Here is a 26,466-nt window from a genome sequence, read left to right as displayed (position 1 = left end):
CCCCAAAATATTGAAAAGTACTCACGATTTCTCTCCATTGTTCTCATGCTGTAACACAGAGAAGCCGAACAGAGCATCTTCAGGCCCACTGAAGATCCGTGGCCTCTTCACATCAATATTAAAACACTCACACAGCCCTAAAAAAAGAGAAACATAAAGTAGAACAATGCATACGATAGTTACCATAAATAAACCTGTGCTGCTTAATGTATTTGTAGGATGTTTTTTAAAGAATGTTTAAGCAATAGAAAGTTCAAATGAACAGCATTTATTTAAAGGGATAATTCACCCAAAAATGAATAGTGACAGACAGGCAGACAGACAGACAGGAAAAGGCCAGAGAAATTTGTGAAAGAGAGAAGGGAAGAGAGGAAAAGAGGAAAAGAGAAGGGCGTCAGTTGAAATAACTACTGAACATAGTAGTTCCTTGTTATGACATACAGACCTGGCTTTTATATGACTGAGAGAGAGAGAGAGAGAGAGAGAGAGAGAGAGAGAGAGAGAGAGAGAGAGAGAGAGAGGCTGAAGCAGTAGTTTACCAGTGGATTTGTAGCTCATGGCAAATGTAACTCGAAACAACCTTACTTGCCAAAACAGACTTGTGGAAAAAAGATGACCAGTCAATCACACTCCCAGCATAATACCAGCCCTGAAACCCATCTGACGAGATTTCTCTGTTTTGTGTGATACGGTTTTGACCCACACTGAGGTCTCATTCACTGTGGGTGAAGTTGTACTCTGAGTGGATTTCTTAGGATTTTTTACTCAGAAAGCAGAGGGGGAGGCTTTCACAAAGGGGGCAGGCAGAAAACCAAACCCCACAGACCTCAAACAGGGTGCCTGTATTTCTTTCTTTCAGTCTCTCATCGTCTCTCTCTTTCCAATGGAATGAGAACATGGAGGGGGATCCATATGGATCAAAGAACAAATGGCACATGGTCTGTAATTCATGCTTCCCCCCTGAAATGTTCACAAAACCTAACTTGTCTTCCCAAAATTCTCCTGTTCCCCTATTTCTCCTTTTCCATGTTTTCACTCTTTTCCTCCAAAAAAGAGTGACAAAGTGACATGCAATGCTTTCAAACTATAAATTGGTTCGGTTTGTGTATTCCCAGGGAATCAAATGATAAATTGTCATTTATCATTTTAAAGACAAAATACATAACATATAAAATGTAATTATATTTACATTTACACTTAGCAGACGTCATTTAGCAGACACTTTTATCCAGAGTGACTTACAAATGAGGAAATTAGAAGCAATCAAACTAACAAAAGAGCAATATTATGTAAGTGCTGGGAAAAGTCCCAGTTATTCTAAAGCAGTACACATAGCAAGTTTTTTTATAATAAATAAAAAAGAAAACAATCTATAACAAATAATAAAACAAGTAGAATAGAAAAACAATAGACAATGCTAGTGTTAGAGGGTCTTTTTTTATTATAATAAATAAATTAGCAGTGCTAGTGTTAGAAGGTCAAGCTTTTTTGTGTGTGTTTATATATATATATATATATATATATATATATATATAAGTAAACAAGTTAGAATATAAATTGAATAGAGTGTGCTAGTGTTAGAAGGTCAAGAACTACATCCTCTAGGGGTCGCTATGGGGAACAGCTCGTCGTGACCCGTGTCTGAAGCATGCATTGAAAAAACAATGGGGACAGCATCTGACGTCACTTCCAGCACGACTATAAATCAGCGCCAGGAGAAAATGTCATTCTCTTCTTCGCCTTCACTGACTGTTCTGTTTGAATCGTACATCTGAAAGAACCGGTAAGAGCGATCTTTCTCTGTATATCCTGGCAACTACTAGCAATCGTTTAGACAATGTGTGCATCCGTGTCGGCGTTATTTGACACCTGATGACACACGCAATCTTTGCGTCATTTGTTTGGGTGAAGAGCACTGCGCGATGTCTTTGAGGAGGCCATCTGCGTGCATTGTGAGTGTTTTTTCAATGAAAAAACTCCATTCTCATTCGTATCTCTTTCTGAGAAAAAGAAAAGGAAAAAAGGCAGCCATTTTCTTCCCGTGGGTCAGGACCCACCGCTGCTGAGGCACGGAGGAGAATGAGCTCGTGATAATACAGGTGGATCTGTCTGAATGGTTTAAGAGGGACTTTCCCCCGACTCGTAATGGCGGCGGACTAGAGAGAGTCTCGGGAGGATGATGTTATATCTTTAACACTTTTTGATACTGAGGTTAGTGCTCTGCTGGGTTTTTACCCAGGAAAAGCAGGAGATATTTGAGGACGGTGAAGAAGCTGAGGCTGAGCCTTTTCAATTCTCCTGCCCTGCGTATGAAGAGCTGTTGGAGGTTATGGATCCTGCCACGGAAAAGTTGGAAACTGTGCTAACAAGGTGATGCTCTGGGGCCAAAAAAACAGAACAAAAAAAACCTCAATGAGCGTTATCATTCTGACCATAGCCCTCCAGCTCAGGTGAGCCTTCCATTTCTGCCTGATCTCCATACAGAGATTGAAAAGAAAATGAAAGAGACCATTTTCTTCCCGCATCCATCGGTTACGGCATAAGAGCGGTACTGACATCGAATCGATGCACGAATATCGCTATGAGAGGATGCCCCCTGTAGAAAGAGCCTCTCTTAATCTCCCTCCTTGCCATCTAAGCCCCTTCAAGAATTACATCTGGCTTAAATGGCAAGACATACACAGCAGCAGGTCAGGCTGTTGCTTTATTAAACATGATGGTGGTTGTAACACATTAAAAACTTCATATTCACGGGAAGAAGGAGGCGGGAACCGGCGGAGAATCAAACAGAAACTTTAATTACAAAATAAACACAAAACAGCGTGGCAGCCCCTCACACCCGACTGCCGCACACAAACAAAATCAAAACACACACTAAAACCCAGACCTGGTCCTCTCTCGTCCTTCAATGTCGTCGCTCCTCTTTTATATCCTATCCTATCCAATCACTCCACCGGCCTCGCTCCTGTTCCCATGGCTCTCGGCCCCGCCCCACTCGTCACAGTGGAGCTTCAAGCATATCAGACTGATCTGCTAAGAGACCTGGATAGAGGCAAGGGCCTTTCTCCTGATCAGGTAGCCAAGCTGCGCCGCACCAGAGATCTCTCTTCATGCTACCACGCATGCTGCCTCCACCATGGGCAGGACTACGGCGGCCATGGTGGTAGCGGAAAAGACATCTGTGTATGAACCTGGCAGACATCGGGAAGAAAGAAAAGGTTTTCTTCTTGATGCTCAGGTTTCGCCTTCTGAGCTTTTCGATATTTCCGCTGAGACTGTGACCGAGAGGTTCTGGGAGACGAAGACGCTCTGCTGCTTTCAGTTCCTTCGTTCCACGAATGTCCCATTCATCTTGGGCGCCACTCCACCTATGTATCCTCGGATACCTATCTAAACAGGGTGTTGCTACTAGAAAAAAGCTACTTATCGAAAGCTAGCGGTAGCCCCTGTGTGACAGGCAAGACTTAGCATAAAATGCTAGGTTCTTAACCTTTAAAGGAATCTTTCCTGATTCCGAGCCTTCAACTCTACCCCGGGCCAAGGCCCTAACAATTAAGTTGGGTATGTAGCATAGGCCTGTGGCCGTAAGAGGTACTGTTGGTACTTAGTGTTCGCCATGATTCTGGCCTGCACTCCCCTCAGCATGGCAGCGTGGGAATACTGTTCCCCGTAGCGACCCCTAGAGGACGCAGTTCAAAGTTCCCTTTAATGTCTCAGGTTATGAATGTAACCATGTTTCCCTGAGTAGGAAACGAGACAATGCATCCTCTAGCTCCCTGGCATGCTTCAGACACAGGCTTCAGACGAAGAAGTGAATGACGTGTTCTCCTGGCGCTGATTTATAGTCACGCCGGTAGTGACGTCAGAGGCTGTCGCCGGCCATCAAGTTGGTGTTTTTTCAATGTATGCTTCATACAAGGGTCACGACGAGGTGTTCCCCATAGCGACCCCTAGAGGACGCAGTGTCTCGTTCCCTACTCAGGGAACCATGGTTCATTCCTAACCTGAGACGTTTTTCATAATACATAAAAAGAAAAGAAGCAGTTAGAATAGAATTAGAATAGAGATTGCTAGCGTTAGAGGGTCAAGTGTAGTTGGAAGCAGTGTTGAATGTAACTAGTTACTAAGTGATTAGTTATATTACTATAATTAATTACTTTTACCTTGAAAAAGTAAAGTAAGAGATCTTATTTTTCTGTAATTTATTTACAGTTACATCTTATGTAACTGAACTTAATACTGTGTATAGACTAGAACTTTTACAGTATATACAATATAATTGTGGATTTCGCATCAAAATTTTAAATCTAACCTTAAAATGCATGATTTTTATCAACCTTTCTCACTTTAAATACTTTGGTGGTTTAATAAGAATATTGGTAACACACAGTGTTCAATTCTCATGATTAAGTTATTAGCATGAATATTGTTGTTGTATTGGCTGTTTATTATTACTTAAAGCACACATTAATGTCTTATTCTGTAAGGTCTTATTCTAAATCCTTAACCTTATCTAATTCTTAAACATAACAACTACTTTACTCAGTATTAACAAGCAGTAATTAGGAGTATATTGCGGCAAAAGTTATATTTAATAGTTAGTTATTAATAGTAATCTAAAATGTGACCAGAATATTTTATGTAGTTATCTATTATTTATTTTAAAGAATTAAAAGAACTATTTCATGTCTATCCTTGTATCAATAACTTGTTGTGGTTGATATAGGATGTAGAAAGTAATCAGTAATGAATAATTAATTTTGGAGAGAGCAATTTGTACGGAAATCTAATTACCCTGTTGAAGATGTAATTTGGAACTAGTAATTAATTACATTTTTAGAGTAACTTACCCAACAAGTTGGCTAAAGACTCAACTGTTCGATGTTATAAGTTTGTGAAAGTGTTTTTGTGCTTCTTTGTGATGGCACTATAATGCACCATTCACTTGCTGATTGCAAGCTTCTGGGTGGCACATAAGTCTCTGAAGTAGTGAACTGAGGTAAAGGGGTGTAGAACCAGTGGTTGTTTTCTAGGCACACATCAATGCTTGAAACATAATTAAAATACTAAATACTAAAGTCATGAGAAATTACCAAAAAATCTAGATGTAAACTGAATTTTTCCCCTTAATATTTATTTTCCCCCTATTTTGTCCCTCATTGTTTTTATTGAACATCATACTGAATCAAAATCTTCAGTGTTCTGGAATCAGGAAATTAATTAAAGGGGGGGGGGGGGGGTGAAATGTTCGTTTTCACTCAATATCCTGTTAATCTTGAGTACCTATAGAGTAGTACTGCATCCTTCATAACTCAAAAAAGTCTTTAGTTTTATTATATTCATAAGAGAAAGATAGTCTGTACCGATTTAAACACGAGTGGCTGGAGGCGTGACGTGTGGGCGGAGCTAAAGAATCACGAGCACCAGTAGGCTTTTGTGTTGAGAGCGTTTGGAAGCTGTGACATTACCGTAAGGAAAAAAAACACCAAAACAAACCATGGCTAACAGTCAGATTCAGCCGTTTATTTATGATCCAGAATCAGATCCAGAGGCTGAAATTTAACAAGAGCAGCATCAGCAATGGCGTCTCTATGTGGTATGTACTGAAACTGTATATATTTGCTTAGCGGTTTTGGAAAATTACTAAGTTCCACTTTATGTCGTCTTTTTTTTTTTTTTTTTTTTAAGCTGTACATGTGGAAAGTGCAGTTTGATGACAACATCGCATGTTGTTTACCTGATGTGCTCACGCGCCGATAGCTAAGTTAACAACACAGAGATATTTGAAGCAGTTTTACTCACCGCCTGCGGTTCCAACACACGATCGTGACTCTTTTTCGTTGGGACTGCATTATCCTTAAGAAATAAACGATGTGCAAATCCGGCGTCAAACTGGGTCTTGTTTGTAAAACAAGCATCTTCGAAATGCAGGGAACAAACAAAAACACTTGCACAACTCCGTTGATGCTCTGTAAAAATAAACTCCATCCACTGGTCCCTTAATGCTGTTTTTTTATTTGGTAATCTGTGCAGGGTTGTCTTCCCTGGCAACCAAAAACTCTCTCGCTCTGATCAGTGAAGTCTGTTGTGCTCTCAGTGCTCTGCTATACGGGAGCGCGCGCTCTTCCGGCAGAAGTGCCTCAGGACCCGTATAAGGAAATTCCGCTCCATCTAACGTCACACAGACCCATACTCGAAAAAAACTTTCTGAAACTTGTGACAAACCGGAAGAGGTATTTTTGGAACAAAAATACTCCTTCAAACTAACAACTTAATTTTTGAAACTTTGTCCATGTTTAGCATGGGAATCCAACTCTTTAACAGTGTAAAAAACTCAGTATGCATGAAATAGCATTTGACCCCCCCTTTAAGATTAATTGTTTTCAACACTCCTTTGTTTTTTTAAAATAAATATAATGAGAACAAGCAGCATTGTCTTAATTACAGAAAAAAAACCTGAATAGGAAATATATTGTGTTGCATATTGTGTTGGACAATTGGGGTCCTTCAAGTCATATAGGTTAAGAACCACTGCATTAGTGAAACATGCCCATACACCCGCGGTTAATCTGCAGGACACTTGTGTGAACTTGAGATGGACTGACTTCATATATACATTTAAAACGACACTAAGATGATAACTAAGAAAAGTGAAGTGAGTTTGGAGAAGAATTATAATATCAGATCCATTGACATTGACATTCACTGACATGTTTAAACGTGACTTATTTGTCCAAAAGTGCCATTTATCATTTCCAAACTAGCTTAATCTAAAGCCACCCTCCAAATACTCCCCTCTTCTCAGTTACACTTGTTTTGCTCTTATTCTTCAATGTTTGTTTCTATGTGTGAATGAGATGTAAAGTATCTTTAGCCCTCTGTTTCAGCTCTGTGGGTTTTCTTGGTCCATGCCTCTAAGGCTCTGTCATGACAACTGTAAACATTTATATATCTTGGTGGTGAACAGTCTGGAAAAGCAGTCCAGATTTTCTCACTCCTTACACATAAAAACACATATATACACTTATTACACACACATAAATGCATTCCTACACCACTCTGAGACATAGACATTATTACCCTCCACTGGATGGAAGTCACTTTGAATGAATCTTATTAGAAATGCAAATGTACAGTTCAGTCATGCCAGCATGACTACTATGTGAACACATATGGGACACATTACTGAGAGAGAACATGTTACTAAGAAACATACTCAAACGGGAAACTATTTTATCCATGTTAAAAACAGTGCAATTTAGTTATTCCAACCCTCTTTTCCACAAGCTCTCTCATTTCTGTCAACTATTTTTGGGTCATTGAAATATAAGTCTACAATATAGAAAAGCGGTGTTAAACAGTTTCTTAGAAATGTATGAATAGTTCTATATGAACTTGCCACCAATTCACCGATGCGTAAAACAGACACATTTACCCATCAGGGCCCGCATTCTTAAAGATTCTAAGGATCCTCTCAGAGAGCTCCTAATTTAGCTTAAAACATTTCTAATTAGGAGTCGTAACTTAAAAGGGATTCAGGACCAATCTGGGAGCAACTCAGGAGACAGGGCTGACCTTGATGCTAGCTTTGACACATTCTTTTGAAGAATTTGATTGGTTGTTGTCTATGAAGGAAATAAAAGAGCACTTTTAAGAGTAGGGTCTATTATAAGCCTTCACTTTTAAATTACAGGCCTAATTTTTCCTGTTTTTACCATACTCTCTCTCGCTCTCTCACTCTCTGTCTCTCGCTCTCTCTCTCTCTCTCTCTCTCTCACTCACACACACACACACACACACACACATGAGGTATGTATATATATTATACATGTCATTCTTAACATATTTGATAGGAAATGACCATGACAGGAAATGAAACATTTTTGTATTTTTCCAGTTGCCAAATATGTTGCTGTGGTTAATGTACTAATTCACTTCTATTTCTGGTGCTATGGCATTTCTGCAGAGTGTCAGAGATGTTAGTCTGTCTCTAATGAGACCAGTCACAAACACAATACCTGCACCATCTAATGTGTAGTGTCTTATTATTTCTTCTCCCTCTTCATGTTTCATCCATTTTCCCCTCCATACTGTCAAAATCCTCATCCGTACTCCTAACAATTTTGGACCTTAAAGGGTTAGTTCATCCAAAAATGAAAATTATGTCATTAATAACTTACCCTCTTGTCGTTCCAAACCCGCGAGACCTCCATTCATCTTCGGAACACAGTTTAAGATATTTTAGATTTAGTCCGAGAGCTTTCTGTTCCTCCATTGAAGCTGTGTGTACGGTATACTGTCCATGTCCAGAAAGATAATAAAAACATCATCAAAGTAGTCCATGTGACATCAGAGGGTCAGTTAGAATTTGTTGAAGCATCAAAAATACATTTTGGTCAACAAATAACAAAAACTGTTGTGAGTGCGTTCAAAACACTGCAGTGGCGCTGTTGACGTATGACACTGCCGTCGTGTTATCTTTGTTATTGGGCGCACCAGAAAACACGTCAGCATTGTTTTACGTCAGCAGCGTCGTGAGCACTCACAACAGTCCCGTAAGAGAAGACAATGCTGAATAAAGTCGTAATTTTTTTATTTTTGGACCACAATGTATTTTCGATGCTTCAACAAACTGACCCTCTGATGTCACATGGACTACTTTGATGATGTTTTTCTTACCTTTCTGGACATGGACAGTATACTGTACACACAGCTTCAATGGAGGGACTGAGAGCTCTCAGACTAAATCTAAAATATCTTAAACTGTGTTCTGAAGATGAACAGAGGTCTTACGGGTTTGGAATGACATGAGGGTAAGTCATTAATGACATAATTTTCATTTTTGGATGAACTGATAAGTGGTGTAAAGCAAATTCCAAGGATTCTCCCATTAATTTCTTTCTTTAAATCAGACTTCTTTTTTTAACCGATTTAATGTTCTGGATCTGTTGAAAACCATTTCAGTGGATTGCTCCTGTCTAGCACTTTTCTCTACTGCTTTATGTTGTTTTTATTTTTCATGTTATGTCTCAATCCACTCTCCTGTAAGTGGCGGGGGCGGATGGTTTTAGAGTGAGAAATGTAGGGAGCAATGGAGGGGGCAAGGGGGTGGAATTCCCAGAGTCCACACCTGTGTTCTCCATCTAAAGCACAGAAGAACATAGCTAAACACGAGAGAGCTTGCTCATCACAGAGCATCTGCTGAATCCATCAGCAGCCACAGCGTATATGCTCAAAAACAGACACCAACACCTACAGTATGCAGTCTAGGTGGCACAGCGCATATAAACATAGGCAGTATGGTGTGTAAAGAATGCTAGTTGCATTAATCTTGACTACAGTCTGGAAATACTTCAGCTGCAACTGCTGTGGTCCATTAAAGCAGTATTTCTAGCGTTTACACTAATTTGTCCAGATATGTGATGTTGTACACCTAATAGTACCATGATAAGTAGGTTACTTTATCTAAAATCTTAGTTTCTTCCAGTGTTGAATTTAAACAAAAGTCTCCCTCACAATCTCCACGTCTTGATGAAGTCAGACAATAGGATATACTGAAACTCTATAATGTAAGTAATTACAGTAAAAAGACTACTGCAAGGAAAGTGATGTAGTTATGATTAGATAAAGAAGATTTTCATGCTTTACACTATAATTAAATACAATCAAGTCTATTCTTAAACTTATCTGAGCCACATCAGTAATTATTGCATGGTAGCCTATAACATAAATCTATGGTAGAAAAAGACTTCAGTTGAACAACTGAATAATGTCTTTGGGGTCACAGTCAACAACTTGTGTTACAAGATTGTAGTTGGAGGGGTCTTATGGATGACAGCTTTAAATTGTTTGATATATATATATATATATATATATATATATATATATATATATATATATATATATATATATATATATATATATATATATATATATATATATATTATGTGTAACTAAGTCAAATAATCTAATGACATCGCAAAACAAAGTATTGCAATTAAACACATAAACTAGTTAAACTCACCTTTGAGAAGAACAGTGATCTTCAACAGCAGCAGGAACTTCTGAATCTCCATTGGTCAGTTAGGTGAATGAGTTTCTTTTTCTCCTTTTGTATTTGTAATTCTCAGCAGTGGTTGTCAATAAAGCGCGCGCGCACGCGTGATCCCTCGGGTGGAGATGTATAACTCACGCGCTCATGGTGCTGGACTGCAGCGCACGCGTCGCTCTCACATTCCCTGCGCATGAAAGACATTACTGTATAGCCTTTTTGTCTGGACTGGAAGCAACTTTTTATGCGTTTTTGTTATAGTAAAAGTACAAAAAAAAAATAGTTTGACCATGTTTCCAATTAGTAACACTACACTCGCGCGTACGCACGCAAGTCACTATGTTTGTTTAATTAACAACAACAACAACGACGACGACGTTCAGTCGAGTTGCTAATAATTACAAATGATAAATAACGACATAATAGAATGACATTTGACCCAAAATTTATAATTTGCTTATTCACTCACCCTTATATTATCCAAATCCATCTTTTTCTTTCGTGTTAAAGAAATGGAGACGCTAGGCAAAATATTAGGAACTGACAATACTTTTTCATATAGCCTAAAGAAAGTGAATGGTGACTTAAACTGTCTTCAGTCCATTCACATCTCCTTTTGTGTCTCATTAAAGAAAATAATACTTGGTTTGGCAAAACATGAGGGTGAGGAAGAAATTAAAGAATTGTAATCATCTTTAAATGTTGGGGTAAACAAGCAGTTTAACGGTAGCTATTAAGCACAACTTGACAAACCAGCAAATTAAAAAAGGTTAACTCACCGTATTGTTTCCCACGTAAACAACGTTCATTAAAAATCCAGTTTTGCGCGGCTCCAACACCTGCTGTCGTCAAAAGAGCGCGCGCGTAAGTTTAGTCCAGACGAGCGGTGCCAAAATAAATAGGCTACATTCGCAAAAAAGAAAAAAGAAAAAAAAAGATAAAAAAAACTCTCCAAATTATTTTTCCGGGATTATATGTCAATGCTTTTAAAGAAGAAACATGTATCCCTTGCATATGAAATATGGAACATATCTTTAATTTGCACAACTGTCCTGAGGTGAAATTTATTTCATTGCATTCATAGCAGCTTTCTTTCGACCGCAACGTGTTTCCAAGTCTCCATAATATATACAAGCAAATGAAAGAGCGCCTTGATTCTGCAGCAAGACCTTCGTCTCCCTCAGTCAACTGGACACTCTCTCTGAGCCTGGCCCACAAATCTCTCTCTCTCTCTCTCTCTCTCTCCGTGTGTGTGTGTGTGTGTGTGTGTGTAAAACACTAGTTTACTCTCATCTCACGCGAAGTTAGTGCATTAGATGCGGTTTTGTTGGAAAGATTTGAGGGGAAAAGAAAACAGTATTACAATTTCCAACCGGACTGATTCTAATAACAAATATATTATGGATTTGGCAACTCCATGCAGATTCTGGTAGCGATAATGGATACCTATTAGTTTGTTTTCCCTATAAATAAACCTTTTATTTTATGACAGAATCGTGTTGTCTTTGTTTTTGACTTTTATCCAATGCATTAATTTATCATAAGTTGTTATAAAGACCTCAGTCTTAGAGATTAACTTGAAATGCAGACTGACCTTCTCTTTAAATAAAAGCAAGATTTGGTTGATTTTTTTTTTCTCGCCACAGTCATGCCACAGATATTATCAGCTTTGTTTTGTTAAGACTTTGTCAAAACACTGTAGGGGCCTTAGTTCATGTCTGGGTTCACCACAACCCAGAAAACTCATTTAGTTTTGCTGGAGTACAGCTTCGAAAAACACGACATAAAGCCTTTATCTTATTTCTGTTTCCCTTATTAAATAGTTATGAATTGATTTGCCTGTTTATTGTTCTCAATCCCCGAAATTCATTCATACTGTCATCTATATACACACACACAAACACACACACACACACACACACACATACACATATATATATATATATATATATATATATATGTATGTATATACATATCGGTGTGTGTGTGTGTGTGTGTGTGTGTTTATTCACCCTTATATTGTTTCAAACCAGTATGACGTAACTTTTTTTTTGCAGAACAAAATATATTTTGATATTTTGTTTGTGACTAAACAGTTACCGTTCCCACTGGCAAAATAAATAAATAAAACAAAAGAAATATACTGCAGAAGTCAATGCAACCAAAACTATGTGTTTTCCACCATTAATCATGAGATTAATATTACATTATGAGAGTGAGCTAAATTATGATCTTTAAATAATATTTTTTTACTTTTTGCCATTCATGACAAGAGAAAAGCCATGAAAACACCAAACAACAAAATCTGACCTTGATTTTTCTCAGTTTTCTTCAAAAATCATGTGGCATATTTTAATTCGGAGCATGCTTTTCATTGATAATGTTGTTGTCACCTTGGTAAACAAAGTATACTGAGTGCAGTCACTGAATAACTACTCTGATTAAATATTTCCAAACAATATACATTTTTGCTTTTGGTTGTTGACTGTATGTAGAGGCCTATGAGGTGAATTTCAGTCATGCACCTGTAATATTAATCCAGCAGAGGACGACAGAGTAAATCATTTTCAAACACGTAATTTCTTCTGACACTTCAGCAAGGCTCCTCAAGGTGGCGCAATTTCCCTATTCGTTTCCCATCCGAGCACATCGGCGCTATGTTGCAGGCGATGCCTTTCTTCTGAGCGCATTTCTCGATTATCAGCTTTGTTTTTCGTTGCCCTTTTACACTGAGCATTACCTAGGATTTTAAGGTTCACAGTAATTATAAGTATCTGTAACCGCAGAAAATTTTGTAAATTTTCTGTGGGGGTTGTGCACCTCTTGTAACGTTAAGAAATTTCATACAGGTAACAGTTATGGGGGAGTGAAAACGAATTAAAAATTCTCTCTGTTATTAACGTCTCTCTCTCTCTCTCTCTCTCACACACACACACACACACACACACACACACACACTGTCAGAATGATTATGCAAACAGTTTGTGCTAAATGTGACAATATGTTCTTTAAAGGAAAAAAATAATTGCAGTAAAAGGTCATATTTGTAATACTGTCATATTTTTGGCAAAGGAATCTGGTCTTAAACACAAATTATATTACCGCAGACACAAATACCCACAAACACTAGTCATGTACATGCAAAAGCTAAAATTCAAATCAAATGTTATTAACTGGAATAGCAGGATTTTCTTTCTGACTCACACTGAGAAAAAGAAAAAAATTAAGCAGGGTGTTCACATCATCTCCAAGTACACACTCTTTTCCCATTAAAGAGTGAGCATTGAGGACAAAAAATACTGTAACAAAGGGACAGATGTTGGGAAACTGTGTGTTTTGACCGTTTCTTGTCTTCTGCCTCAGTTCTCTGAACTAATCAAATCTCAGCAGTCACCTGACCCCAGCAGCTTCCTGCTGTTAACAATATGGCTTCCCACAGATATTGTACAATACAGCATTGCATGAAACCTGTAAATTGGGACTCCATTCAGTAGCTACAGTATGTGAGTGATAATGGGTGGATGTGCATGAGAGGTAAAAAGAGAGAGAAACACAGAGAGAGAAGCATTGTTTACATAGCAGCAGTCTCTCCTGTATTTGAGTGCTTAATGTGGTTAAGTTTACATTAAGTTTGGTTATGAATGTGATAACTGCATTCTAAGGAATTCACAAACATGAACTGTTTGAACACAACTTGGTGTGTATTGTTTTCATGTTTTGCTAACTAACTGTAATCTCAAAGGGACAGTTCACCCAAAACCCCTCCATAGACAGCACTAAAAGTATTTTCATAGCTACATAAAATTACAGTTGAACCACTGATGTCACATGGACTATTTTAACCATGTCCTTACTACCTGTCTGGACCTTGAATGTGGTAGTTCCCTCCTTCTATGCAGGGTCAGAAAGCTCTCAGATTTCATCAAAAACATCTTAATTTGTTTTCCAAAGATCAGCAAAGCTTTTACATGTTATGTAATATGTAATATCATAGGGATGAGTAATTAATGAGTAAATAATGACAGAATTGTCATTTTTGGTTGAACTATCCCTTTTAAAGTTTGAGATCCAGTCTTTTTTTTTTTCACTGAAGCTGCTGCCATCAGTTTTTGTAGTTTACATGCGATCCAAATGGTATAAACACAGCTGTCAGTTGTCCAGCAATACTGACGCCGCCATCTTTTATGCTCAGTCTTACTGTTTATAGATAGACTACCACATGAGCACAAAAAGAGGACTGACTTCAAATACCCGTTCATACAGTGACAGCTCCTATCGAAATGGCAACTGTGTGTAAACTGTTGTGAGAGCAGGACAGTTTCTAAGAGACAGCTGTTTCTAAACACAGCTGTCAATCCCAAACTCCGACTGTGTAAACATAGCCTAAATGTTGCTTTATTATTACGTCTACACTCCCCCCCCCTTCATGCATTGAGTTCCATGTAATTATATCTTACGCTATAAAAGCAACAGTGAGTCACTGGGGTCAACGCTGTGATCCTTGGGTAGTCTAATGTCTGCTGATGTCATCTACCATTTCGGGCATCTGTAATTTTCCCTAACGTTATTCTCGCTGCAAATACTGCAAGGGATATGATTCTAATTTCAGGAGGGACATGCTCTCATCAAAACGTGTCCAAAAAGGACACTCTGCCAAACTGATGCACATGTCCTCAGACTCTCTTTATTAGAGAGTTATTATTTGGCGAGACTGAGACCTAAAGGATTATTCCAGGTTTTGAGGCATTATGTTGATTAGTCCTACCACAAAAAATAAGGTTGACTCATCCCTTATTTTCTTTAGAAATGCAAAAAGAAGGTAACAGTGCAGTGAAAGTGAGTGAGGAATGCTGTCGATTGAACTAAACTTGTCCTGAACCCATAATATTCGTCTAAACCTGACAGTTGACCTAGAAGCCTGGCCAGGAGATGCGACTGTTTCCGTGTGATTCTCTCCACACCTCGGTGCGGGACTCACTCTTTCCGCACGTCTGGAATCTTGGAATCCTCACCACCAGCTCACTTTGAGTCAGCACCGCTGTGAGAAATGTTTAAACTGTTTGTCTTTTTCTGCTGGAAGAAGATGCCCGAGTGCGTGTGCGGAGTTGTGTGTGAATCGCATCTTTGGAAGTTTGCAAGCAAAACGTGTAGATTGATGGGTGTGAGAAACTAATTTGTCGATCTTAGCCTTGTTTACTTTAGTGCGTGTGCGTAAGTATCTCACAGACTGCCCTCGAGGTGCATGGATCAGGGCCAGCTGTAATTCATCAGTCAGCTGGAAGGTGACAATGGTTTGTTTGACCCACAATGCTTTGCAATAAGCACACAGGTCCTTTAGGAGTGTGCTGTCTGTGGGATGTTTCTCATGGCTAACTGTTTGACACACACACACACACACACACACACACACACACATGCTTGTACATGTCATGTTTGGAAAACTCTGTGCCTACACAGTTTCTGCACACACCCTTCGCTTCAGTTCTTCTTTCTGTGTTTTTTGGTTTACACACACACACACACGGTCCAATAAATCTTTCTGTCTATCACAGCAATCTGTGCAGTCTCTGCTGCAGGGCACAAAATATTTATCATTACCCAACTGACTGTCCGTATATTTACATGCGTAAATCTGATCCCAAATCACACCGTGCTGTCAGATTTAACATGGATCTGATATATCTGTTATCTTTCAATAATGAAGATTAAGATCTGCCTTTGTATGACAGTCGGCTCATCCCATGAGATATTTGTCTATGCCACACACAAAATTATTTCACAGCTACAAATCTTTCATCAAACATGTGAGATAAGAAATTAGAGTCAGTTTTAAAGGGTTGTTACTAAGTGTCGGTGAGGGAACTATAGTGGGTCTTAGGAATTTGTTTGTGGAATGGAAATAACATTTGGGATCTTTTTTTTTTTTTAAAGAAATTAATTGATTGATAAAAATATTGAAAGAATCCTGAAGTAAAAATGCATCATGGTTTCCACATAAAATATTGAGCAGAAATCTATCTTCAGCATAATAATAAGAAGTGTTTCTTGAGCTCCACATCAGCATAATAAAATGATTTCTAAAGGATCATGTGACAGTAAAAAAAAAAAAAAATTCAGCTTTTAAATGTATTACATTAGAAAACTGTTTAAATTGTATGTATGTATATATCTGTATGTGGTCAAAATGGTTGAAATGATATTAAAATTGTATTTAAATTTTTTTTTGCTTTAATTATATAATATAATTTCTAAATTTCAAAAATAATATATATATATATATATATATATATATATATATATATATATATATATATATATATATATATATATATATATATATATATATATATACTATAACTATACTATAACAGGTTGAAATTATACCACAATAAATAAATTATATAAATAATTTTCACAAAAAACATATTTGGTTTATATTTAATTTACTTTTTGTAGATAAAACCATCATTTTAAATGTGATCATTCATATTATTATGACATTTTCATAGTGTAGGACTGAAAGTCTGGCTATAGATGATTTTGGAAATTACTTTACTACTGAATTGTGAATGTCATTTTCATGTTTGTAATTGCAACAGTGGCTTTGTGTGTGCGTGTCCGTGTGCGTGTGTATGTGTGTGTGTGTGTGTGTGTGTGAGTGTATCTGCTTGTCAAATTGCCTGTTAGTCAAATCCAAAGCAAACAGAATACAGTAGATGTTGGGAATAGATTGCAATTCCAGATTTACCTGCCTTGCACATCGCTGGGCAAAATCAGTATGTGTGTGTGAGTCGTTAGACTATCTGCTAGTGTTCCTTTGAAGTTAATGGCCAAATATGCAAGAGTTTCTGCCACATTAAGGCCCATTATTAGCTGTGGGCACTGGGATGTGTGTGTGTATGTGTCTGTGTGTGTGTGTGTGTGTGTGTGTGTGTGTGTGTGTGTGTGTGTGTGTATGTGCGCAAGTGTGTGTATTCATGCGGTTTTATGGTCTGTGCTTACACTGGCCAAAGTGTTTGATGGTACATGTGAAGGTTCAAAAGAATGTGCATGTTTGGTTTCATATGTGTGCAAATGTGCGGGTGGTTTTCGAAAGGAGAGAGACAGCTGCCTTTTACTGCCCCAGGGGGTGATTAAGGAGGAAGGAGAGGCAGTTATTTGGGGTCTTTTATAGGGGCAGGAGGTAGAGAGGGGTTGGTTTTATTAGGGTCACACAGTAACCAAGTACAGCTGCAGGCATCACCCCTAAACCTCTCCACAATCCACCTTCACCTCCACTCTACCTTTGTTTTCCTTTTAAGTGTGAATACACTTGATTATGTCTATTAATATGTATATATACTCTCTTAAATGTCCTGGATGTGATGGCTTACTGTGTGAGAGATATATGTACAGTACATGAATATGTATATGTGTGCACTGTATGTTGGTCCTTATTTCATGTTGACCCTGAGTTTCCATTCCCTGCTCCTTGTTAAGCACATCTGCTGTCAATCATCTTCACCTTGTAATCCCACTGGCATTTCCTGCCTGGATTGGACAGTTGACTTGTTTGCCTGGATCTATTTAATTTAACAGCTTTATCCCATTGGCTAGTTAAGCGTCTAATAAATGACCCACGATCAACACTGTTCTGCACATAACGCTCTCGGCATAGCAAACAGAAATGTTAATGTTTTAAATGGAAGAGCAAGTTACTGGGGAAATTTCTTTGACGACTTATGGGGGTTTTCCATCCATTTTTATGTTACAATACATTTACATTCCATTCATTTTAAAAGTGTAGGGTTTTTTAAAACTGTGAGCTGAAAGACAGGAACCAGAGACACACAGAGGGTGATAGTGATGAGAAAGAAAGACTGAGATGGAAAAATCAGGGAGAGACGGAGGGGTGGAGAGGGACAGACAAGTTATTCTAGTTACAGCCAGCTGGCAGAAATACTCAAATAAGACGTCAACCTACCAGTGTGAGAAAAGAGAGTGAGAAGGAGCGTGGGTCAAGCCAGTTTCTTTAATTTCTTCTTATTTTGAAATAAAAACCAGCTGACATTCGTTCCATTGACATCACAGAACTGCCAGTAAGCTTCTCTGTGGATAAATGCCTCTGAATGACAGGAAAACACACACTCTGTCTTGGCAGTAACCTTTATTGTCCATGAAAAGAAATAAGTAATGACTGCTGAAATTGTTTGTATAAAAAACATAATGAAAAGAAACTTCAGATTCAGGTTTTATTAAAATATATACAGAAAATTAAAGATGAATAGAGATGGCTGGGACTGGAGCTTCATGGGGTTCTAATTACTACTGAACCTTTGCTTAGCTCCGCCCCCTTGGAACTGTTGCTACATCAGACAATACAGAGCCTCACATTGGAATGAATTGGAGATTTTGATCTCACAATCAACTGAATACAGTAAAACTGACTGTAATATATAAATATACATTTGAATTTAAAGGTACAATGTACTGTAATATTGACTAGCTAGTGGTTGAAATGGGTACTGCAGTCCAAATTCAAAATATTGTTTTTCCTGCCTCACGTGTTGTCAGATTGAGGACACGCTACAGGAACGAGCGCAATTGACAATATCCACGTTTTAACATACCTCTGGTCTTACAGTTATTTAAATTAATGTAGAGGCTTTTTAGGTGGGGTAGAATGTGTGATCTGATAGGATTGGTCAGTTACAATTTATAGCGGTGCTTAGCAAAGGGTCAACTGAGAAGATTAAAAAAAGGACGGAGTAAACTACAAACATAACATTTTCTGGCAGCATATTGTACATAGGCTTACATTCTTAATAGTAGGGATAGCTCACCCAAAAAATTAATTCTGTCATTAATTACTCACCCTAATGCGATTGAATAATGTCATGTGATGAATAAAGTTGTTGTTTTTTATTTCTTTGCGTAAAAAACTATTCTCACAGCTTCATAACATTACAGTTGAAGCACTGATGTCACATGGACTATTTTAATGATGTCCTTACTATCTTTCTGGACCTTAAATGTGGTTACTGTTGCTGTCTATGCAGGGTCAGAAAGCTCTTGGATTTCATCAAAAATATGAAATTTGAATGAGAGTCTTACAGGTTTGGATCGATATGAGGGTAAATAATGACAGAATTTTCATTTTTAAGGGAACTACCCCTTTAAGTTACGGTCGCATAAGTGGAATTTTACAGGCAGAAAATGTAAATTGTCTATTTTCATTAGAGTAGTGATGTATGAAGCACAGCTTACACAGAAATCATTTCACCTGTTCTGAAATCTGTACGTGGAAATCTGTCACCCTTACATTAAATCCCCATTAATGGCGATAACTATCGATATTACTATATTTCACCTATCAAAATTTACAATAGCAAATGTGACCACACCATTACTTATATTTTTTAGTGGTGATTATGAACTGTCTCACCAATGTCTGGTTTCCAAGATTCAGATTTCCAGGTCTTCATCTATGTGAAGACCAACCCTTAAAAGTGCTTTTGAGTCCAAAATGATGTATTTGTTAAATGACAAATCAGGACCCAATTTTGACAAAACGCTGGAACCTCACATGAATTATTTGCATGGCTCTCTGATGAATTATTCAAATACACTGTCAACAAAAAAATTAAAAAAATAGATGAGGGAGAAAGGAAATAGATGATATAAAATCACAGTCATTGTGGTTAACAAGGAAAGAGAGCAATCTGGATGGATTTTCTTCCTGTTTCCTCATACTTTCACTCTCTGACATAAACTCTTGTGCACACCACATCGTCTGCACTCATGGTCTGCCAAAGAAAGCAGGAAAAAGACAATTAGAAGAAAAAATATGATCAAAGACTAGTGTGTAAGAATTATAAGGATAACTCATAATAGCAGGAATAAATCTTACCAGAATCAGTTCGCCGTCATTGGTTATCTCCCTGGTCCATGAGGTTTTTGGACCCTCACCCTTCTGCAAAGTCTGTTCGCAACTTATCTTGCTGTCTGTTTCCCAGCGAGGAAAGCTCTTAAGAGAAACAGAGACAGACAAATATGTGAAGGCAGTGTTTTTCTTTGGAGATGGAAGGAGTGAGAAACAGATCAGTGCCCATGAGAATGTGAAATCCAGAGATGGAGGTTGAAGGAATGGGTGTGTGTGCAGTTTGATAGCTCCACTGAGATGGAGGGTGTGATTGAGTCCACATCAGAGATCAGAATCAGATAAACACACATTCCATATGTTCTTCTTGCTCTATTGAATGTTATGGAAACTGAAAACTTGTCACAGACAGACAAATGTAAACAAAAGTGTTTTTCTGTAGGTGTGTTTGTACCGTGCAGGGACGTCCATCCACTGTGGCCTCATTAAACTCCTGTCCAACTGTGAAGGTAACATGGGTGGTCCTTACAGAGGTGGAGGTCTTGATTGACAGGGTTTCTCCATCCTGCGTAATCTCCACGGATGGCTTTGATGCGGCTGTGACCGCAATCTTACGCATCATCACGTTCACACCTGACAAAGCACACACACGTGCACATCAGAACACTCTCCTGAAGAACAGTGAGTACTCTGGCATTAATAGAAGTTATGGAGAATTGTTCATTTATAGAGTTTATAAGAGGACAAAAAGACTAGATCAGGGGAATAAAGGTGGTTTTTATTAAGACTGGCTCTGCTCCACACATCTGTGCTCTCTGCTGACACTGTCTGATGACATCACTGGATATAATAGAAGAGAAAGCCAATGGAGAAGCTGGAGAAAAATAAAAAGCGTCCAGAAAAATAAAAAGCAACACACACTAGACATGGACTAATATTCTGAAATCACAACAAATATGGTAAGTATTATAATAGTATACTAATTCAATTGCTAATCGCTATCATTCATAACATATTTGAATTACTGTTTTTGGCAGACTACAATACATATATAATATTAATAATTAGTATTATTCTAATGATACTATATAATTATGAATATTTCTAGTATTATAATATTAACCTTTATAATATTTATAATTGTAATAGTTATTTACATTTAAAAATGTATAGTAATTAATACTATTACATGTAAATATAAGTATATATAATTAGATTACACTTTATTTTAAGGTGACCTTATTACAGTGTAATTATACATTTAAATACTGGGTAATATTAATTAACTGCGATGGCAGTTGTGAAGGCAGTTATATGGTTAGGGTTAGGATTAGGGTTAATTGCATGTAATTATGCTTAATTAATTGTTTTTATAATAGCAAGTACATGTCTATCAAAGACACCTTGAAATAAAGTGTTACCAAATTATTGTTATTTTTACTTTAAGTACCGTTTTTATCTTGTTTTGCTGCATATATCTCAATTGAGAATGAGTAAAAAAAAAAAAAAAAAAGAAGATTCATGCAATCAATAAAATTTATTGTGCAAAAGTGTATTGAGGTGTACTGATTTTAGGGGTTTGTTAAAGACCTACTAAATGGTGATTTATCAATAAGTACACTATTTAATAAAGAATAACCAATTTTTATAGGAATAATAAAAATGGCAAACCAATTATCGATAACACACTATTTTATTCAATACATAATTTTTGTTCTACATACACATTCAAAAAAAAATCTAACTGTACATACATTCAAACAAACTGATTAAATACTGCATGTCAAATGGAGTCATGCTGTGTGTGTAGGTGGGTGAACAAACTGAAGGGGGAAGTTATTCACCCTGCCACAGGGGATGCTGTAATCTATTAAACCTTCCTGACAGGAAATGAATAGAGCGCAGTTTGGAAGTAGGGAAGGGCAGAGGCAACAACAACAAAAAAAAGCATGGCACAGTCGAGGGAGGGTGAGATTACTGACAAGAGAAGAAAAAGGAGCAAGAACGGCAGCAGAGACATTGAAAATGGGCACTCAAGTGTGGAAAAAGACAGCTAGGTATAAAGGCCAGTCTCTGTGTGTGTGTGTGTGTGTGTGTGTGTGTGTGTGTGTGTGTGTGTATGTGTGTGTGTGAAAGAGAGAGAGCCTCTGTGCATCGAGTAGAATTTCACACTACTCACCTCACACACATTCCCACCTGTCACCAAGTGTAAATATATACACATGAAGGCAGACAAGAGGGGGCCAAAATTTAGACACACGTTTAGGCAGAGATGTGTAAACAAATTAACAATTACTTCAATGACTTTTAGTTTAATTATTTGCACACATAAACCTACACACTATTTTACAAAAAAATTATTTTAAAAGGCATATCTACAGTCTGAGAGTGTAATCCTGGCAGAACCTTGTTAAAAACATTATAAAGCTAATAAAGTTAAACAGACTCATGTCAGATCAAGCACTGCTTCAAACCCCAAGAAAAGATGTCAGACGGTCAGGGTCAGTGTCACAGGTTAAAGGTCAAAGGAAGTATTTCAGAATTGAGGGATAGAGATGAGGACACAAGATGGAGGAGGGTGGATGATAGGGTGTGGTGACAGGTCGGGCCAATCCGTGCACTGAAATATTTGTGTGGCGAAAATAATTTTAATGCCCATTGCTGAAAGTGTGTGAATTACACACTTTAAGAGTTTGTACATATGAATGTGAGTGTGTCTCTGTGCAAAACATTAAAGCAAGGCAAAGTTCATTCCTCAATCAACCTATCTGTCAATCATGCACAGCCCTCACATATAGCCACGCCCCCTTCATTTTTACGACCACATTTGTCTTCAGAGGGATTCGCATGGATGCAGACCTCATCTCCTGCAATTTGGGGTATTCATACATACATCATATCCCCATGTCAGAAACAGCAGGGCTTTTTCTCTCCATTGTGCTACTTCTTTGCCCTCTTTAACCTGTCTAGTTCATTTCATCATTCTTTTGAATGGTGAAATGAAGGACCCGCTCTTCCTTCTCAGGGAATCTGCTTCTTTTGTTCGACACAGACTGTTGAAGAGGGGTGTTTGGGTGGCAGCAGGGCCCTCGTTAAACCGGACATCAGTCGTAATTATGTATTCTTTTTTTTTTTACCCACAGGAACTCCGTGATTGAACAGTGGCAAATATTTAAAGATGAATTTCCGAATTGACATCTTGTGAATTGACTTTGCCAAACACACAAATAGAATTTACGAACACAAAAACACATAAAGCGCGAGGCGTTTTTATATCCAAACAAAAATTATCGTGGACGAATATGGATCTTTGCTCCAGTCAGGATAACTGCTCAAGGAAATTAAGCGAAATATCAACCCTGCCCAGTCTAAAAGCTATGTCAATTGTTTTTTTTTTTTTTTACTTATGGGTTTATTGTACCAATATCTAATAAATAGTTTTGCATCTAGGCTAAATATGTTAACGCAAGAAAACTGTAACTATCTGGATATAGTTGATAGAAAAATAAATATATAGTAGTAAAATAAGAACAGGTCTGTTTATATGGAAGGAATATTAAAACGGTTTTGCACACACAAGAGAAGTGGTGAATTTGCAATCCATGCTCGCGCATTGAGGATTGATAGTCAATTGTGCGCACTCTCTGCGGGCGCGTGCATCGGGATTAACACTTACCCAGTGCTTTGAGAAGCTCTTCGAAGTTCTCGGAGCTTTTCATCTTCCAAGTACCAGCAAAATCGGGGATTTTGCGATCCATCGTGCGTTCTGGTCGTTCCGTTGAGTGTGTCCCACTATTATTTTCTCTGGTGCGCGGCTGAGTTACAGTCCTGGAACCTGACACTCTTTAAAAGTACCTGCAACTTTGATTCTGAAGCAGCGCTCCCCCTGATAATGCCAAACTGACTTTCCTCTTTCCTTCACCCTTCTAACGCTCTCTCTCTGCCTTGACAAGATAAACTTAAGATGACAAGTGGGTTTCTTTACGTCTCAGACTTTCATTTAGCTCTTCCAAACGTTATGAATAGACTGAACCGAGAAATTTGGGCCAGTTATCATCTTAATCCGTGAGCGCACACACCCCTTCTGCGACAAACTCCTCCCGCTATTTGCCCTGTCAAATCAAGGAGCCAATGATACTTTGAGATGACTGTCTTGCCCCGCCCACACCAAGCCCGCTTAAAACATGTGCGCGTTTGAAAACGCCCATAAAACTCAATTATAAGTATGGATTCATTTATTTGCACGTTGATTCCCCGGAAGATTTCATGGAAGACGACGTTGTTTCTTAAAGTACAATGACAATATAATATGCTATATACAATAAATAGAACGGGGATTAAAATATGATATACAGGATACAAAAATCTATAATATACATTTTTTTTTTATTATAATTTCTCTGGTGATGTGTTATTGGCATGATTTTTACACGCAATATTAAAAACATTAAAACAGAATAGAATAGAATAGAATAGACATTCAACAAGATGGGATGTATTTTGCAGATGTTTCACTCTCTGTGACAGATACACAAGCTGTGTGCCAGTAACTATTGGACACACAAATGTAAATATGATCGTAAAACATTCAGGACAATCTGTCAGGCTAATAGCTAAAACAGAGCTCTGTCAAGTTCAGTCTCTTCTCTCCTGTATAAATCACAGCACACTCAAGACTCGTGTAACTGGATCTGTCTCCGCTGTGGTTATCCTCTTCCACGTTTGGGATCGAGGGAGACACGGAGGGTCTTCTGCGGTGGAGCAGATTCCGGAGATCCCGACGGGAGCGAAAGAACGCGCGTGAAGAGAATGACGCAGGCACAAAAGGTGACCTAGCAGAGGCCAGGAGGTTGCCGGAGCGCCCCGAGGGTCTTTAGTCTCCCCCTCACCCCTGCTGTTGAAGCGGAAGAAAAGAGCCGGGCATAAGGGGGGTAGGGTCTTGGTAAAAAGGTGGAGAGGCGAAGTTTGGGTCTCTAATGAAGACGCGGGCCATGGAGACTGGATGATGAATGTGAGTCGTACAAAGAAGTCGTTAACCATTTACTTTTGATGGATGGTCTTCCGCGCCACAGCGAACTGAAGATTTCAATACACGTGTTACCCGGGTGACAGCCTGGAACGCTCGCGCTGAGCAGTTACTCCGGTGTTGCCATGTCCCCTTATTATAAACACACACACACACACACACACACACACAAACACACATTATATTTTACTTTTTATTTTTATTTTAGAAAATTGGTTTGCAAAATGAACAAACGGCCCTTATAAGTTAGCTACGGTATAAGTTTTGTGTATAGACGGTAGTCATCATAACACCCTATTTAATTACTAATTTAATTATTTAATTGAATTGGCAGGAATGAAAACGAGGCAGTGAAAAATAGAAGTAGCCTACAGTGCATTCAACAGATTGTAGGCTACCAAAGATTGTGCATCCACTGTTTAGTTGGTGAAACTTCTTTCTGGAAAAAAAAAAAACTTTCAGTGGACAAAAACTCATAAAACATTTAGTTGTGAGTTTTGGAAATGACGTGTTCTATAGGACCTTTATAAGTCTCGTTTTCATACGTGCTAAATTCAATATGGGGTCTAACCTTATTAAGATCTATTAATTAGGCTATATTTGAAAATAAAATATTACCACATTTAGTATAGATAGCCAGCTATTCCAGCCACACTGGCATTATCAGTCACCATGAAATGATTTATCAATAACAAATACATTATATATATAACATATAGGCCTACATTTATATGATTAACCATTTTAGTGTCCATTTGTATATGTAATATACTTTATAGGCCTATATTTGTAAAATAATATATATAGGTCTAATAATTAGGCTAGTGAAAAATAACTTTATAATTTGTCAATTTTTTTTGCCTAGATTATGCCATTTGTATTTTATGCCGTCTATTTTTTTATGTTTCCTTTGCTGATTGATGAAATTAAGCAATTTACTTTTCCATTATTCATAACCATACCAAACTGTTTGTTTTTCTTGCGAGATCTGGCAACACCGAATCACTCACCCATGCTTCATAATACTCACAGCCTGCTGACACACTTCAGTTTTACGATTATTAGTTTCAAACATCTTACACAAAGTTGTTCCATATTGTAGGACTTTCTTTTCCCGTTTATAGAGGGGCAATGTATCCCCGTGGGGTCGCGGGCGCTCACTGCATGTCGACAAAGCGCGACGCTTGTATTACAAGCACTTGACAGAGATAGCGCGAGGCGATGCGTCACACATCACACACCTTGCCGATTGTGTTCACACAATAGCTTCGTGTCCACACATGTTCCTCTAAATACAACAACAACAGACGATAGTCATTACACTCTCATATCAATGGCACTATTTGTCTTCTTATCGCCGTCCTAATCTCTCCCTCACGGCGTCTTCTGCCTTTGTAGGTATTTGTTGACTTTTTTTTTAACCTGTTAGCTGCAGGCCTGTAAGCATGAGAGAAGAGCTATCAACGGTATATCTAAATACCCCACTTACTGGGTTGTGCCCACCATCAAGAAATTATGTTCAAAGCTAAA

The 26,466-nt window shown here is 38.0% G+C and overlaps 2 protein-coding genes across 2 annotated transcripts in view; both read right to left on the bottom strand.

Moving 5' to 3' along the window:
- itga10 (integrin, alpha 10) overlaps positions 1-11,204 on the bottom strand; it is a 34,169-nt gene extending 22,965 nt beyond the window's left edge. Inside the window, exons 1-3 of the mRNA XM_052579447.1 lie at positions 10,831-11,204; positions 10,025-10,238; positions 26-137 (exon numbers count right to left, since the gene is read on the bottom strand). Of these exons, the coding sequence (XP_052435407.1) occupies positions 26-137; positions 10,025-10,076 (164 nt within the window). The 5' untranslated portion in view covers positions 10,077-10,238; positions 10,831-11,204. The remainder of the gene's footprint in view (positions 1-25; positions 138-10,024; positions 10,239-10,830) is intronic.
- Positions 11,205-18,182: 6,978 nt separating this feature from the next.
- Positions 18,183-23,960, bottom strand: crabp2a (cellular retinoic acid binding protein 2, a). Its single transcript, XM_052577525.1, has 4 exons — positions 23,587-23,960; positions 20,365-20,543; positions 19,941-20,057; positions 18,183-19,836 (listed from the first exon to the last, which is right to left on the bottom strand). The coding sequence occupies exons 1-4, from the start codon at positions 23,666-23,668 to the stop codon at positions 19,786-19,788; spliced, it is 429 nt and encodes a 142-aa protein (XP_052433485.1). The 5' UTR covers positions 23,669-23,960; the 3' UTR covers positions 18,183-19,785.
- Between the last annotated feature and the right edge of the window lie 2,506 nt (positions 23,961-26,466).

The sequence above is a fragment of the Carassius gibelio genome, chromosome B16 (genome assembly GCF_023724105.1).
Source record: "Carassius gibelio isolate Cgi1373 ecotype wild population from Czech Republic chromosome B16, carGib1.2-hapl.c, whole genome shotgun sequence".
In the NCBI taxonomy this organism is placed as follows: Eukaryota; Metazoa; Chordata; class Actinopteri; order Cypriniformes; family Cyprinidae; genus Carassius; species Carassius gibelio.
The sequence above is the reverse complement of the archived record's forward strand: the minus strand, read 5'-3'. Positions and strand labels throughout refer to the sequence as shown.

What these genes read in the sequence shown, in the direction of transcription:
- crabp2a (XM_052577525.1), bottom strand. Translation starts at nt 23,668, where the DNA reads ATGGATCGCAAAATCCCCGATTTTGCTGGTACTTGGAAGATGAAAAGC. An exon ending in AGAGCTTCTCAAAGCACTGG is followed by an intron (nt 20,544 to 23,586) that starts GTAAGTGTTAAT and finishes GTGCTTTGTCAG; the next exon opens with GTGTGAACGTGATGATGCGT. An exon ending in ATGACGGCGAACTGATTCTG is followed by an intron (nt 19,837 to 19,940) that starts GTAAGATTTATT and finishes TTTCTTTGGCAG; the next exon opens with ACCATGAGTGCAGACGATGT.